The 17650-nt window shown below is 43.8% G+C and overlaps 1 protein-coding gene across 1 annotated transcript in view; it reads left to right on the top strand.

Moving 5' to 3' along the window:
• The window catches only part of CENPC (centromere protein C), a 28078-nt gene extending 23761 nt beyond the window's left edge, over nucleotides 1-4317 (top strand). The window contains exon 19 of the mRNA XM_077177135.1: nucleotides 4087-4317. Within this exon, the coding sequence (XP_077033250.1) occupies nucleotides 4087-4129 (43 nt within the window). The 3' untranslated portion in view covers nucleotides 4130-4317. The remainder of the gene's footprint in view (nucleotides 1-4086) is intronic.
• Nucleotides 4318-17650: the final 13333 nt, after the last annotated feature.

Below are 17650 nucleotides of genomic sequence, written 5' to 3'. Positions count from 1 at the left end.
TCAAAACAAATTCACAATTAAGCCCAGGAAGGAAGACTAATTAAGTAGACAGTTAAGAAAAGTGCTGAAGAAGGGAGCAACCTTAAGGGGAAAGTATGAGACTCCCAGTACTGGCCCATGAAGGACAATTAAGTGATAATTGCAGAGGCCTTTTTGCATCTAGCAAATGCTGTCTGCCTTTTATTATGGCTGATTTTCTTAGTAGAAGCAGACATTTGCCTGATGAGCAGCTAAGCTGTACTACACACTTTTAAGGTAATTCACAGGTAAAGCAGAGAGGTTGCTACAGCTATAAATTAGAACTCAGCACCCAGACTTGAACAGTATTTTAGATAGTGAAAAAGCCCCACTGTGTTTTAAAGACAAACTAAATGTTTGCTTTATTTCCCTCTTCATTTTGTGGCATACCAAGTCCATGTTAGCATCCTGTTTAACCTTTCAGACAAATTACACTGAGTGAACTATCAGAATTTAGAATAGCTTCATTTTGTTCAGTTGCTCACCCCACTGAAAATCACAGAATCATTACCTTGTCATGAAATGGCTGCTGCTGCTGATGACCTTGTATTGGGTTTGTATGGCTGGGTTTTGATAGAGGTGGGAGGTGGTTACTGGGATGGCTTCTGTGGGAAGCCAGTAGCAGTTTCCCCGTGTCTGACAGAGCCAATGCCAGACTGCTCCAGTGCCAACCTGCCACTGGCCAAGGCTGAGCCACCAGAGCTGGTGGTAACTACTCCATGGTAACGTTTAAGAATGAAAAAATGTTACTGTGCAGAAGTAATTATTGCCAGAGAAGAGAGGAGTGAGGCTATGTGAGAGGAACAGCCCTGCCCACACCCAGGTCAGTGCAGAAGGAGCCAGGATGAGATCCAGGCACTGGAGCTGAGATTCCCCTGCAGCCTGTGACAGTCATGGGTGAGTGATCTCTCCCTGTCCTCATCTCAACCCAGGAGCCTTTCCCTGTATTTCCTCTCTCCTGTCCAGCTGAGTGAGGAGAGTGATAGAGCAGCTTTGATGGGCACCTGGCATCCAGCCAGGGTCAGCCCACAGTCCTGCACTCATGCTGCATGATGCATTTGTGGGTTTTGCTAGAAAAAAAAGAGGAGGAACCTACAACACTGGTATTGTTTTAACTGAAAATATTTAAAATTTTCTTCTGAAGAACTTTTTAAGTTAGCAGAGCTAATCTCTGATGAGATGCTGAGGCATTTAGATGAGGTGCAAGCCCCAGATTTCCTGCATTCCTTCTTGCTTGTTTCCATTGAACTGTGATGCTAATGAAATACAAAACCTCTCTTAATTTATTTGATTTAGCATGGGCTATAGATTTGCATAAGTGTTCCCTTTTTTTTCCCACCTCATATCTGGAACTTGAATTATTACAGAAATTACAGTGGAGAGGTCACCTCAAGTATATATTGAAATGTTGATAATAATTTCCTTTTTTTCATTAAATTCCATGTTAACACTATGCCACTGTGATGTTCTGTGTCTTTATAAGCAAGTTGGCAGTTGTCTTCTTGAAGTATCTGCCCCAAGTTCACTTTTGTCTCCTTTTTTTTTCTTCCTTCTCTTGGAACAGGCTGCAGGATGAGGCATTCACCTGCTGCTGTTTCAGCTCAGCTGTTTCATCAAGTTTCAATCTGCTCCTTCATTTTTTGTCTTGCTGCCTAAACTAATTTTCTGCCCTATTTGGATGCATTTTCCTTACCAAAGCTTTCTTTGCTGTCTTTTTGCCACTTGCAAAGACTGAATAATTTTTTAGCTCAGTTCCAGGTGTTTGAATTATTTCAGAGGTGGTTTTGTGCCTGAAGGTTCCTTTGCTACCTCTCCTGCAAGTTTTGTACAGGGCCTGGCATAGCTTCCAATTTCACCCTCAGAGAGGTGATGCAAAGCTTTATTTGGCCTCTGTTCTTTGAAGGACTTTTGTGTAGTTTTAATCCCAAGAAGGTTGGCTTAGGATGTCACTGGCAAGGTGTTTGTATTGTCATCATCTGCTGTTTTCCTGGCTGCAGAAGCAGAACTGAGACTGCTTCAGGCCCACTTGGTTGCCCTTGAACCTCATCCATCTGCTGAGGCTGGCTCTGCAGTGCTGTACGAATCCATCCTAGCACCGTTCCCCGTGGCCAGACTTACCCTGGAGCACCGTAGTATTGTGCTGTTTGCTCCTCTTAGAGCACTAATTCAGCGTGCTGGTGACTTCCTTTGCCTTGGCACAATCTTGATGTATGTCTGCCATCAGTTAGGCACCATGCCATACCCTGATTTTGTGTTGGCAGGCTAGTCCAGGCATTCACCTGCTCTTACATCTTCATTCCTCTTGCCAGTGGGAATGCCGCCTGGCACCAGCTGGTTTTGGCACAGAGGTGTGCCCACTGCTGCATGTGTGGGTGTGGATCTCTCATGTGCCCTCTCACACCCACTTGCTGCTTGGATTTTCTGGTAAATTCCAGGAGAAAGTAATCTTCCAGGTTTTTAGTGTTTCTGCAGCATCTAAGGAGCCTAGACTGAAAGAGATGTGTTGGGTGGCCCCTCAGGATCAGCTTCATACATTTCTCTTGGAGATGGAGCTGAGACCTGGCCAAGCACATGTGACAGAGCCTTCCATGTGGAACAGTTCTGTCCACAGAGTTCAGATCCCATCATCTCTGTTTTGCCATTCTTAGTGCCGTGGGTGGGAGCGTGTGTTTGCAAAGCACATCAGTGTTGGTGTGCACACTTGGCATCCTCATTCTTCTTGCTATGGTTACTGCAGAGAGGTCAAGAGGTACAGAAGAGATCGGGAAACACAGGCTTGTGTGAGTGGCAAGTGCTTATCTGAATCCAGGACAGCCAGCTCTTGGTGGTCATGCTTGAGCAGAAGTGTTGGATCAAATGACTCCCAGAGGTCCCCTCTGCCCTCAGACATCCTGTGAAGTTGCAACCTGCTCTTGTATAAGTTTAGTTCACACTTTTGTTGGGAAGTTGGAACCTGTGCTGTGGAAGCTGCTCTTCTATAAGTTTAGCTCACACTTTTGTTGGGAAGACCCTTATTTCTGTACCCCTCAAGTGGAGACCAGTCTTTCATGTCACACCAGTATTGCCACCAGAGTGTGGGGTGTGCCTGAGCCTCAGCCACTGCCAAAAGGCAAACCACTGCCATCCCTTTCTCCATACTAAACGACAAAACAGGCACGTTAAGTAGATTCACAAGTGTCAGCTTTAACCTCGCCTTTCTGTCTTTGCTCTAAGGAGTCCCTCTAGGGCAGACACATACCTTGGTTTGATGAGAAGCCTACTGCTCAGGTTGGGTGAATTAGCTAGCACTTTTCTGCACATATACCCCAAAACATTTTACTGTATTTGGATAGTGGCTTATTTTTTTCACCTGCAGGTCTTAACAGCATTCTTTATTCTGTGCATGGGCTTTAAACCAGTTGAAAATTTGGCATCTTGCATAGTCCAGGCTATCAAGTGTCTGCTTTTGCCATCTAACTCTACATGTGGAGTAGCAGTACTCAGCTGTCACTTGATGTGGGGAATTGCATCAGTTATTATTCTCTCAGCAAGCATTTTAGTTCATAGTTATTTTCCCTACTGTCAGCGGCTTTTTGTGACCTTTGGAACTGCGGACCAGAGATTGTGAACCATTTGTGTGAACCCAAGTTAAAGGGAATTCAAATGCACACAAGATCTTTATAAAAATAACAAGAAACTTACATGCACATTAACTACTGAGGCCTCTTGTTCCTTCACAAGATATAATTTGTATTTGAAATAGCTTAGGTGAATTCCTGGAGAGCAAGTGTCAGTGCCACAACCAGGTGTGGCTTTGACAGCTCCAGGTTTTGCACAGATGAACACATTTGTCAGAGACTACTATTAGTGAAATTAAATTAGGCTAATGTGCTCTTTTGAGCATAATTGAAATAATACTAATGTTTTTATTGATTTGCCACTGGAGTAGGTGAATGTTGTGATGTCCTTGCTGCTGTGAGTACAATTTGCAGTTGTTCCACTTTACTGTCTTGTAACTCCCCAATATTATGGCGCAGGTAGGTTAACTGTATTAATTTGAACTAATTTCTGGGTTTTTTTATAATTTAGAGGAAGAGCAAGAAATATGTTGATGGACACCTCTTCCCCATAACTTTACCTGCAAATTGAAGATCATCTAATGCAGAGGAGTTCTAAAGAACATGGAACATTTTCATCAGACACCCCAGTTTTAGGGGCATGTTGTTTCATTGATCTTAAAGATCTTTCTTCCGTGTAAATGGTAAATACATAGTTTGTTATGAATTTTCTTTTGTATCAATAAATATTAAGTAATGCAAATCAGTTTTGATTTCTTTGTTTTTAAATAATTTTAGAATCAGTTTTTTAGCATTCCACGTGGTTTTGAAAATGCAGATAATTGCATGAGTTTGACTTGTAAATATTTGTGAATAAATATGTGAGTTATCTTGAGTGGCTTCAAGTAATGAACTGAAATGTTTCACTGTTTCTTTGGAGTTGTTGAAACATTCAAAGGGAGTTTGAAAGTAAAATAGTTTTCAAAGTTTTCAAAGGATAGAGTCATAGAATCATTAAGTTTGGAAAAGACCTTTAGGACCATCCAGTTCAACCACTAACCCAGCCCTGCCAAGTCCATCACTAGACCATGTCCCTGAGTACCATGTCTTTTAAATACTTCCAGGGACAGTGCTCCCATGTCCCTGGGCAGCCTGTTTCAGTGCCTGACCACCCTTTCAGTGAAGAAACTTTTCCTAATACCCAGTGTTCACTTCCACTGGTGTAACTTGAGGTCATTTGCTCTTATCCTGTTACTTGGGAGAAGACACCAAGCCTCACCAGGCTACAGCCTCCTTTCAGGTGGTTGGAGAGAGAGAAGGTCACCTCTGAGCACTTGGCCTTGTTGAACCTCAGATGGCAATGGAGGTGAGATCTGGAAAAACAGTTGACACATATTTGGTTGCAGTTTGAATCCCTGATGTTCCTGTCAAACTTACACAGAAACATCTGGTTGGAATGGTGCAGAATTATCTTGGTTTTCAAGTAAATCATAATCAGAGCTACATTCTGCTGCAGCATGTGATCATTCAGGGCTCTTCATATTTGGTATATGATGACTTATGCTCTCCTCCACATTTTATACAAAATTTTCAAGGTGTTTCCTTTTAGCTGGAGATGGTGCTCCCTGAGAACAAATCTTGCCTAGTCATCAGAGTGAAATAAAATAAAAACACCTCCCATCCCTTCAAGGGAAATACGGTCCATTAGTTTTTCATTTGCCAGGAGCATCAGTTTTTAATGTTTTTCCCTTTCCCTTTATCTCCTGGGAATATCAATCTGCATAGATGTATTATTAATTCCACAGCAACGAGCTCATTTTCTCAAAAATCTTTACAGTGGATAGTGAAAGTAGGTCTCCCCAGGAATTATTTAATATCCAAATTGAACTCAAGTGTCCTATGCATAGTGCTGGGTGGCTGTTGTGGTTGGTAGTGGTGGTTGGTTGTTTTTTCCTAAGCCATCTTTGCCTCATCTGAAGTCACTGTTTTTATGATAAGGTGAGTATTGTAGGATTGTTCAGCATTTAAAACTCAGGAGTCTGGATGAGTATTAAAAATAATTCTGGAACCAAAACAATTTTTGGAGGTGGAAGGGTGAGGAAAAATCCTCTTGAATAGCAGCATACTATGCTATGAATGATAGTGTATTGTTGTATAAGCATTGCAGAGAAGGGAGCAAGAGAGATTTCCAACTCTTGGAAAGTTCTGGAAGCTCTGTTCATTCATTCATTCATTCTGGAAGCATTCATTCCTGTCAGCCATTCCCCAGGAGCAATGGTGAGCATTTTGCTGGCAGAAGCCTTGCTGGAGAGCAGTATTTCCACCTGCAGTTCTCGTGGTTCTTGAAGCCCTGTCTCATTTCCAGTGAATATTTACCATTCACTGAAGCAGCAGCAGGGAACCTGGCTCTACAGCTCAGCCTCCTGTGGCCTCCTCTGTGCACCTGGGTAAGTCCACCTCCATCCACAGTGCTTGTGTCCCTGGGCTGTGTGGGTTGGGAAGGGGAGGGTGGTGCTGGTGTTTTCCAGAGAGCCCAGACCTGGTGAGCCCTGGGCGCAGTGTAGGTCACTGTAGGATCCCTCCAGGGCAGGACTGGATCTGGAATCTCTCTTTCTTCACCCTGACTTGCTCTGACTGAGCTCTTTTGCTTGTGGTCTGACATGAGGAATGAGGAATGGTTACTGCTTATGTTCTTTGCAGTGTTTAGGAGATGCTTTCACTCAGAACAGTCTCACAGTTTCTTGTTGATTGGCTCAAACCAATGCATTGAACAGAAACAGCAATAACCACATAGATCATGTGGTGTATTTTGATGGTCAAGAAGATTGTCTTTTTCTTTTACCTGCCCTAACCTGGAAGAATCAGAACATTTGCCCTTCTTATGCCAGTTAGACTCAGTCATAATTTCATAGAAGGAGGGCAGTTCCAGTAAAACCTGCACAGTGACCCAATAGAAACTTTTTGGAAGCAAGGAGCTTCTTTTTCAGTTATATGGATGTATCATTTGGAGTTTGTCTGTCCCTGGAAGGTCACAGTTTGAGGAGCTATAAGAAGTGATAAACAGGTGAGGTGCACAGTTAAGGGGGCACATTGGAAGATGAGGCTGAATTTTTTTTTTATTTGCATTTAGAAGAATTCAACTTAAATCGTTTTATCTTAGAGGATAGAAAGCAAAGTGCAGGTCTTAAAAATTACCCCAAGTAATCTGTGTTTCCCCACTGCACAGCAGGAGGAGGTAGGATATCCTGTGGCTCATACCAAGCAAAGGTGCTGGTGTTTATACAGTAGCCCAGTTTTGGGCATGGCATGTGCCACAAGCCACAGAGGATTGGGGATTTCCAAGCCAGTTCTGAGCTCCTGTGTTTACTTGGGCTGTGACACGTGGTGGGCATAAAGGCACATGCTTGTACTTGGGAGCAGCCATGCAAGCTTCTTGTTGTTGAGTGGTGGTGGAAGAGATTGTTAAAAGTCACATTTATTGCATGTCTTTGGCAGCTCAATGTTGATTTTACCATTTGAGTCTCTTGTGGATTTTCAGTATCTTGAGTTAAACAGTTTCTCTCATGTAGGAAGCCACTTGGTCATGCTGGTATGTGGTCTTCTGGTGCACATCTATGACTGCTTTCTCATGGGATTCAGCTGTTACTAAAAAAAGATTTTCATTCCTCTGCAGATAAGCAGGTTTAACTTGTCTGTTAAAGATAGTATGATTTAGTATGATTTTTTTATTTTTTCTTCTTTTCTGTTTTCAGCTGAGTGTTATCCATATGCATGCTTAACTGAAAGATGATATATCAAACCAGTGCCAAATGTTTTGTGGCCTAAGGAATTAAGATGAAAGTGAGTGAGGTGCAGACAGTTCTCCTGGCTGCCTCTCTTCACACTGAGGAGAGCCTTCCTGTGCTACAATAGCCTTGCTTTGCTTCAGGCGCTGCCCCAGCCTGGTGAAGCTCTGCCACACACCAGTCCTGCTGCCATTGTGTCTGCTTTCTACTGCTCTGAGATCCCAGTCTGTGCAGGAGACACAGAGAAGCCCGTTTCCAGCTCAGGCTGATTGTATTTAATCCTTTTTTCTTCTTTTCTTTTTTCCTCATGAAAGAAGTAAATAGAACTAATCTGTAGGATTTACAAATGGGAGTTCAGCCAGCCCTGATGAGGATTCATGGTCTTGAAGTCCTGAGCTTGATTATTTTACATTTATGTCATTAAAATCAGGCTGCTTTAGGTTACTCTGCTAAATGTTGCAGAAAAAAGGTACTTGAACTAGCATTGAGCCAAGGATACTTAAACAGAAGGTAGCCTGGTAGCTTCCCTGCTGCTGGTTGCGTTTCTTCTGCACAGGCACACAAGGTAGTGGGTGCGAACACTTCTGAACTCACAAAAAGTATTGAAGTGGTGGCTTTTGGATGTTGGTCTTTTACCTTCTCTCCCTGAAAGGAGTGCAGCCAATTTGACCAAAACAAATCAGTCAGAAGATTGCATGGGCTTTCAAAAACAACTTTTCTTTTTTAGATTTTTTATGTAGCTCACATCACCTTGCTCTGAATGAATGAATGCTGTGCTGTTTTGGCATGGGGTTTGTTTGCACTTTTTTTGGCAGTTTAGCCTCCAAACAAACTTCTAATAGCAACTCCCTGTAACCTTGGCAAGCACAGAAACTGCTAATATGAATGCAGGAGCAAGTGGACACAAAACCCAGTCAAAATACACTCAAAGTAAGTTTTGAAGAATTTTTTTCTCATGTTTGAGAATGCCTGTTGCTCTTTTCCTTGTTCCTGTGTGTCGTGGTTCCCAAGGGCCAAGTGTCTGCATAGGATCGAAGGCACATCCTGGGAGCTGGTGGGAGGACCGTGCCTCTGCTGAAGGCCAGCCAGGCAGCCCATTCCACGTGGAGGGTGGAGGTTCCATCTGCCCTCCACCATCTCCAGACTGCTGGGACAGATGCTGTTTCCCAGGGAGCAAATCTTGCTGCGTTGCCCTGGGCTCCAGAAGGCAGGCAATGGAGGAGGGAGGGAGCCAAGCCAAGCTTATGGTGTGGTTGGAGGGATGCAGAGAGATTGTACTCAGCCAGAGGAGGATGGCACCAGCACCCCTGCCCTGCTCAGGAGGATCTGCTCATTGCTGGTGTGCACAGTTCTGCTGGGGGCACTGTTTGCTTTTTCAGCTGGCTCTGATTTTGAGGGCTCTGCTCTGCCCAAAAGGATATCTTGCTGCTGTCTGTTATCCAGTAGCTCTGCACTAAGCCTCCATTCACTCACTTTCTCAGAGGTTTATTCCTGTGATCCTGCATAGTGCTTTTTTTGATTATTGTTTGTATTTTTAATGAGTTGAGGAGAGGTGTCATCTTGTTTATATCCATGGAAACTGGAGCCATGGGTTTTGAGTCATTAAATTTATACCTAGGCAGGACTGCTGTTGCACTCACAGCCTGCTGCATACAGACATATGTTTTCATTTTGAGAGCTTGTGTTTACAGAAGACAGCAACTGAAATCCTGGTTTAGATTGTTCTTTACAGCCAGACTGCTGTGGTCTGAATGCTGCAAGAGTTAACTTTCAATGGAGCACATACAGTGGTATCAAGTTTGTAGCCCAAATGTAACAAACTTACTGCCTCTGCAGGTGAAATTTTATTTCTTTTGTGCCAGACAAGATAGGAGCTCACTAGAATGGGAACATGTGTAGGGAAAACCCAGTATTTAACTCAATCTCTTCCCTGAATGACAGCAAAACCGAGACTCTGTACATACCTGATACAGAATAGTCATCCTTTTTCACCACATGCCTTGCATTCCTTCACCAGTATGTATCCAAGCTCTGTGTGGGCAGTGGTACATTTGTCTGTTCTGTAAATGAAGTTTTGTCAGCACAAGGCATAGCTTCTGTTTTCCACTAGAGGCCAATGAAGCGCAGGACAAGGCTGCTCCAAGGCTTTCATGGAAAACCCCATCTTTTTTTCCCTTCCAGACCTGTTGCTGAACTGTGGTATCTCCATCTTGATGATTATTACTTCTTTTAGAAATGGTTCTCCCTCTAATGAAGTGGAATTCAGTTGCTGTCTTCCTCCCAGCATTTTGTTCCCAAAACCTTCAGAAAATACAAGAATTGGCATCTTGATTTGCTGATAGGTGCTCCTTCCACCTTTTCAATTCCTAGCTGTTAACTATGTAGCAGCCTCCATGGAATAAAGGGCACATTGAAAAGGCAATGGAAACAGTGAGTAATGCCAGTGCTTGGGACTTCTAAGGGTTTCAGGAAATGGTACATCTGGAGCTATTGCATTTTACTGGGGAGCTTCCTCAATTTTTTGCTTACAAGTGACTGAGGCAATGACATCCCATCCCAGCTGTAGCACAGGGTCTTGTCCCTACTCTGACATCATTCTGCCTGAGTGCCTTGGCCTCCTGACTCCTCAGCTCATATCTCAGTCCTAAGTAATAACACTGGTCTTTTAGAAAGTTTTTAAGAGGTCCAGAACAGCAAAAGTCCTCAAATGTGATGCTGGTGGTGCCAGCTCTGTGTCAGAGACAGAAGAAGCCATCTGGGATAATGTTTCTTTGCCTGGGAACTACCCCACATTACTTCTGTCTCAAGTAAGTGAAGAATAATGCTGCCTAATGTGTTGGTTAAAGCCCAAAATGTTTACAGTAAGACAAAGGTACTGCTTGGGGCATTAGCTTGGAGGATGGTTTAGGATTTTGTTGCTGTCTTGCGGGGGTGCCTTGTGGGTGGCACATATGTGTGAGTCCCTCTGGATGCCACACTGCTGGGCCTGGTTAGAGCACTGTGCTTTGGCTGCTGATCCTAAACCTGTGAGATTTTTCTGGAAGCTGTAGGAAACCTGACTTTAGAGGAAACTGGGCTTTTCCTTTGGAAGGATATACTGCTATGAATAGGCCGCTATGGTAGGAAGCAAACCTAAGGTGGAATTGCAGCTCAGAGGGTTGCCTGAGCTAGCTCTAATCACATGGTGGCATGGCTTAATGTAGCCCTTTGAACTAGGGCACACCCATGGACCCTCCAAGATTTATCAGCATCTGCAAGCCCCTGACTCAGCCTATGAGCCAGAAGGGCTCTGCTGCAGCCTTTCTGTGGTTAGAGAGGGGAGGTCAAGCCCAGGAAAATGCTGCATGAGACAGGCTGTAACCCATGAGGAGTCTCCTCTTTGCTGTCTGCAAAGGATTTCCTAATGTGGCAGGATGGGCTGCTTTGAAGTTTATACCACAGAACATGGTAGCTGGCTCTTCCAGAATAAATGGTGTTTGCAGTATTGCACTGTTTGCTAGGCAGGGGCCTCTGGAAACCGCCTCTGAGTTGCCAGTGGCTTCAGTGAATATTGAACACCTTACTGTCAACTGCAGAAAGCTGATTTATTACTATTATTTACTCCTCATTAGCACTGATGTAACACAGCAGGGAATCGAGAGCAGCAGCAGCTTCCTGGCCGTTATCTGATGCTGCTGATGGCCATGTGTGTGCTGTGCTATGGTGTTATATTTGTGCAGGACCTGAGATCAGGGGGGCAGCTGGCAAAAACGAGGGAAAAAAGGAAGAAAAGGGAATCTAGCTTAGCTTTTTTTATCCCCTGGTGCAAGTAGTGTCAGAAACATTCAAATGGTGTAATACATAAATTGAAAAATAAGTAGGAAGTGAGACTGACATATCAGCTTTCAGTCTAAAAGAGTCTACAGCTATATTTGCAAAATGAGCAGTTTTGCGAATTACCGGTCACACATGCTGTTTAATTTTCCTTGTTTTCCTGCTGTGCATCTTCCCTTTCTCTCATAGGTGGATGTCAAATAACATGTCACTGGGAATCAATGTTAAATGCTCAGAACCTGTTTTAGAATAGAATCATAGAATCATTAAGTTTGAAAAAGATGTCCAAGACTATTGATGGTCGTAGACCTAGCAAACAGTGCACCTGTCCAAGCCATGACCAGCCAGGAGAATGCTGTGGGAAGCACTGTCCAAGGTTTTACTTGAAGTCCAGGTAGACAACATCCACAGCTTTTCCCTCATCCACTAGTCAGGTGGCCTGGTCACAAAAGGAGATCATGCTGGTCAAGCAGGACCTGCCTCTTGTAACCCTGTGCTGGCTGGGCCAGCTCCCCTGGTTGTCCTGTCTGTGCTGTGTGATGGCGCTCAAGACCATGTCTGTAAACTTCCCCAGCACTGAGGTCAGGCTGACAGACATGTGGGTGTCTTATTTGTTCACCTCCTCTCAGTTGGGGCCTCCCTGATTAACCAGGACAGCAGGTAAATGATGGGAAGTGGCTTGGTGAGCCACTTGGTGTTCAGATGTACAAGATTAGGACCTTATGATACAAGGTGCTATGCAAACAAAAGCTCCAGAATCTCTATTCTACAGTGTTCATATTCTAACTGACAAGGGGAAAATAATTGTAAGTGTAATTTTCCTAGTGTTTGTACCCTCCTTGAGACAGTGGAGCCACCCTTATAAACCAAGTTAATATTAATAATTCTTCATTTTCTGAAGAATGGCATTACAGGGTGACTGCCTTGCTGTAACTGAAGCACTGTAAAGCAGGTGTGTAGACAAAAACATGAGCTCCCAATTTCTGGTGGAGTTTCAAGCACATCTCTCTGCTGAGGTTTGCCACATCAGAAATGTTCAAATGAGAAAAGGGGCTTGGAGCATTTTCCTAGCTTTAACTGCAAGGTGCTATTTCCCTTGGCAGGTGACAATACCTCCTGCCCAGCTGTTTCACCCTCATGTGAAAATGAGTGATTTGGAAACTTGCACTTCAGCAGCAGTGGAGGAAGAGCCCTGGTTTGAGAGATGCTGAGCAGAGGCAGTGACTCTTGCATCATATGTGATGCACAAATGGGGGATACTTTTAATGCTTCTTAATATGTTAAATTAGAGGAATGTTCAGCCCTGTTTTCTTGATGCAGGTGTTAATTCCAGAGGTTGATTTTGTCCAGGGAATAAGTTCCTGCTCCTTACAGCACAGGCTGACTTTGGGTGGAGCTGGCAGCCGTGTAGCAGTGCTCGGGCTATGGCACACGGAGGTGGCAGTTCTGTTTTTGGCCAAGGCAGAGATGCTGGCATCAACCCTCAGCTGCCGTTCAACTCAAGCCAACAACTGCATCAGGGTGCACTTCAAGCTGCTCTGACTGGGAAAAGTACTATTAGATCAGTGCATGTTGTATTTTACACTAAGCCTTTCATGCTATCCCCAATATCACAAGTCAGCGGGATGCTTGCGAATGAGCGGCAATGTTTGATCTGGGCCTGTAATTTTGTTAACCGTTTCCCCTTATTTTAATTTACATTTGGGTGATTCTGTGAGAAACTATAGCGGAATTTAATAACACTAATATTAAAAAACCAATATCAGGTCTGCATATTTCAATCTGATTAGTAGTTTTTCTCTTGATTAAATTATGCATTTTTAATGCAAGCCCTTCATTTGTCTGCAATAACATGGCACTGTAACCCTCTGTGTAAAGCGAGCACAATTCAGTGCCCTTTTTGCTCCTGCTGGTCCTGGATGCAAATTTCCTTGTTTCTCAGTAATCTTTTCTCTGTATCCATCATAATGCTTGCCATTGCTTGCCTAGAATAAAAGGTCATTGTAAATCCTGATTACTCTTGAAAGTTGCTCACACATTTATTTCCTAGGCTTGATATATTTCATCCTCTTGTACGTCAGAAATAGATTTAATCAAACATGAGAATTTGTCTGGGAGAAATAGTTCATGATTCTTTTTCTTTGTGTGGCTTTTTTTTTTCCTCCCCATATAAAATGGTTTTCCCAACCCCTCAAATTTAAACTGTTTTTCTTTTTAGTTTGGAGAGCTGACGCAGAATAGTTATTCTTTGTCAAAATATTTCCTTTTTCTTTTTATTTTTTGCAGGGGATACAGACAAGAATTCACTCTGCACCTCACTGTAACATTTCAGTGATTCTCCAAAGTCACCAAAACCACACCAAACGTGTGGTTAAAATGGTAACAAGAGAGCTCAGGATCTCATCGCAGTCAATAGCAAAAGGAATGTTGGGTTCAGTGACACCAGGACATCGTGCTGCTGGGGTTATTTGGTAAGTACATCTTGTTCCTGATGCCCTCAAGGTTTATTTGGTATATATTTTTTTGTATTTTTTTTTGTATTTTTTTGTGTGAGGTTGATTGCAAGTTTTGCCATTGCCACGTAAAGAAACGAAGGTGGTACCCAGTTCACCTTTGTGGCTATCTCATCAAAACCTTATATTGGTCTGGAGAGCTGTGAAAAAGGGATGGCTGGGGCCTCAGAACCAACCTGACCTGCTTTTATCTTAATTTTTAAACAGTCTTAAAATTTTCTTCTTAAATTTTGCTGCCTGCTAGGAGGCAACAGTCCTGTTTGCTACTACTCTTATGTATTTTTCACTACCCTGTGTCTGCACAGGAGTAAGCCAGCATGATGAGCATCAGCTACCATTTTTGTTTTAAAAAAACTTATAAGATAATGCTATTCTCACAATGTAGTCTGACTATAATTTTCCAAACACCAGGCAAAGTGCTGGGCTGTGAACTTAAACCCATAGAGAAAAAAAAAAGGAAAAAAAATATGTTCCACCAGAAGATTCACAGTCAGCTTTAGTGTTATAATAATTTGATATCCTTTTTACCATGGATCTGTGATTTGTTTGCTTTTCCAAGCAGGACTGTTTCCCCACCTCTTTTCCCTTATATTCTCTCATATTCATGTTTATCAGTTACACACAGAAATAAAACTGGCTTTATGGTGAATACCCTCATTAATGTGCTTTAAACACTGTTGACTTTAAAACGATCCACTCCAGAGCTCCAAAGGCATTTTCGAGATTAAAAGTATCATTCCCCTTTTAGCACAAACAATGTGAAGGCACCAGGTAGAAGGCAGAGATAGGGGAAAACCATTTCCAAAGCTGAAAGGGATTCAGGAGATTTAGCTGCAGCCTATCCGGCTTAAAATAAAGTTACAGCCCTGTCCTTTCCTGTGGCTCACGTCTCTGAGAGCAAACGTCATTAAAGCTGTAGGGAGAGGCATCGCTGCTTCTTCTGAATTGCTGAAACTCAATGACCAATAAAATAATGCCAACTAATGCATCCCCTCTGGGGCCCAGTCCTTTAGTGGATTTTTGGTTTTTTATTTTTTTTTCCCCTCAATTTGGGCAGGGAATACTGTGAAGGGGAAACTGTGCATCAGGAGGAGATGTCTCTGGCTACTGGATATACATATTGTCAAAATTTAGACCTTGCCCTGGCTCTGAGGATTCAGGTAGTTTTCTGAAGGCAGTAAGTGCCATTTAAACTTTCAGATGTTTTAAATCAACTTCCCAATGTGTACCAGCATGATCTTCTACCTCATTTACCTGAAATGAGCCTTAAACTTAATTCTGCACATGGATATGCCTGAACTGCCTTTGCTTTCACATTCAGTTTCACTCTTACTAAAAAAACAAAAAGGCAAATTATTCTCTTCATTGTCAGACCACATTTGGGGACTTCCATACTCAGTTCCAGCTTTACTGCATAGAAGTCTCCCTTCTTTTTGTGTTTGTGGAAGAACTTGGCACGTTGTCCTTTCTGCAAGCCAGAGCTCCAGGCTCCCAAAAACTCACCTCTGCTTCTCTACAGTTGGAATTCAGGTGCCTACCAAAGCCATTCTCTCAGTCCCCACCTCAGCTGGGCAGGGAAGAAGAAATATATCAAAAACCTGATGAGTTGAGATGAGGACAGTGAGAAATCCACTTAGCAATTACCATCACAAGCAGAACAGATGTAACTTGCAGAAAAATTTAACATTACAAATCAAATCAGAGTAGGATAATGAAAATAAAAACTGAATTTGAAAAACCTTCCCCCTTCTTTCATCCTTCCTGGGCTTAACTTTACTCCCAAATTTTCTACCTCCAACCATGCGGAGGGATGGGATTGTGGTCAGTTCATCACATTCACTCTGCTGCTCCTTCCTCTTCAGGGGAGGAGTCCTCTCACCTTCCCCAGCTCCAGAATGGGGTCCCTCCTACAGGAGACAGTCTTTCATGATCTTTTGGCAGCATGAGTCTTTCCCATGGGCTGGAGCTCTTCACAAACTGCTCCAGTGTAGGTCCCTTCAATGGGGTGCAGTCCCTCAGACACAGACTGCTCCAGTGTGGGTTCCCTGTGGGGTGACAAGTCCTGCTACAAAACCTGCTCCAACACAGGCTTCTCTCTCCACAGGATGACAGGTCCTGCCAGGAGTCTGCTCCAGTGTGGGCTTCCACAGGGTCACAGACTCCTTTGTGCATCCACCTGCTTAGGCATGGAGTCCTTCTTGGGATCACTTCTCACCCATGTGCCTCCCATGGGCTTCAGGGACACAGCTGCCTCACCATGGGCTGCAGGGAAATCTCAGCTCTGGTGCCCGGGACACTCCCTACCCCTCTTCCTGCACTGACCTGGGTTTCTGCTGGACTGTTCTCACATATTTTTGCTCCACTCTCTGGTTGCAGTTGCTCTTGAGGTAACTTTTGCCCCTTAAATCTGTCATCCCTGAGGTACTACTGTCACCACTGTTGGGTTAAACCTTGTTCAGCAGTGGCTCTGTCTTGGAGCCGGCTGGGACAGACTCTGTTGGACATGGGGGAAGCTTCTGGCAGCTCCTCACAGAAGCCACCCCTGTAGCACACCCTCCTACTGTAGCCTGCCCAACCTGACCATGCAAACACAACACATGCAATAATATTGCACTTTTAAGGGTTCCCTGCACAGCTGCTTCTGATTTTACCCCTGAGCCCACGGAGGTGAGCTGCAGAACCATTCCTGTGAATCAAAGCTGCCCATCCCCATGGCTGCTCCCTGCTCCTGGTGCCTGCCATGCATGCTCAGAGCAATAAGGCAGCTGTCAGTGGCAGGCAGCCTTTGGGGATTACCCACACACATTTTGCTCCTGTAAAGCCTCTATTAAGGATGCCGCTCCACGATACATATTTCAGTCAGTATCTCGGCACCACGGTTGCCTGCGTGGAAGAAGCCCAGGAACTATCAGTGTGAAATTGCCTGCAGCTCTTGAGCACAGGAGGCAGCAACTGGTTAATGGTTCCTTAGGCAGCCCTGGCAGATGTGTCAGGTTGCTTCGCAACTGCGCACCTCGCAGGAGAGCAGCGCGCGAAGCTCCCTCCTCCAAGTGTCCCCTCCTGTAATTATTCCATAGCATTGTTTCTGCTGTGTCAGCAGCAACAGATGGACCAAGCACTATTTTGCAGGACTAACCACAAAGGAGGAAGACTGCAATTATGTGTCTGATGATTCCCCAGGGTAGGCACGGGTTGTTTTGTGGAAGGCAAGAGAGTCTGAAAGAGGTGGGGTTATGATGAGTGTGGCCATGGAAGATGAAAGAGTGGATAAAATTACCTTTCACCTTGTCTAGTGCCACTGTCTTATGTGACACTGCTTCCAGTCTTGCCTACAATGGCAATTCAAAAAGGGCAGCTGCAAAATGAAGCGTCCATTTTACATTCAACTCATCAAGTTGTTCACTGCATGGTAGATGTTGAGTGAGCAGATAAAGAAGGGTGCAAGGCCACATTACTTTGATACCAACAAAACAGCCTCCTCTTCCTTAAGCTTGGAAAGAGCTCTGGGGAGTTCCCAGTCAGAGCTGAGCACCTGGACTTTTACAGATCTAGGTTTCGGTGGAAAACTCCTGTAACTGTCTTTTAAATCCTACCCTAGAAAGAGAGAAATATTTTTGAGACAGTCTAGCCTTTCTAACCCTGTATTAAAATAATTTTGTTGCCAAAGCCCTATTTACCAATTATCTATTTAATTTATATGTTTATATTAAATGTATAATCAGATTACACATAAGCTGATTTATTCAAGGAGACAACTGAAAAAGATTACACACTTCTGTGCTGATCATATCCACATTGCAACAGCAAAACTCATGCCAGAACCCTATAGGAGAGGTAAGCAGTCCCTGTGCTGCCATCAATAATGCCAAACCTCATTTGTCAGGGAGACACACTGTGATGGCTGTGCACTCAGCAAGTCACATGTCAGCTGCCTCCAAGGCTCCAAGAAAATCTTACCAAAAAACCCAAATGAGCCAGCCTTCCT

The sequence above is a fragment of the Agelaius phoeniceus genome, chromosome 4, assembly GCF_051311805.1.
Source record: "Agelaius phoeniceus isolate bAgePho1 chromosome 4, bAgePho1.hap1, whole genome shotgun sequence".
Classification (NCBI taxonomy): domain Eukaryota; kingdom Metazoa; phylum Chordata; class Aves; order Passeriformes; family Icteridae; genus Agelaius; species Agelaius phoeniceus.
Note: the sequence above shows the minus strand (reverse complement) of the source record. Positions and strands in the feature narration are given on the sequence as shown.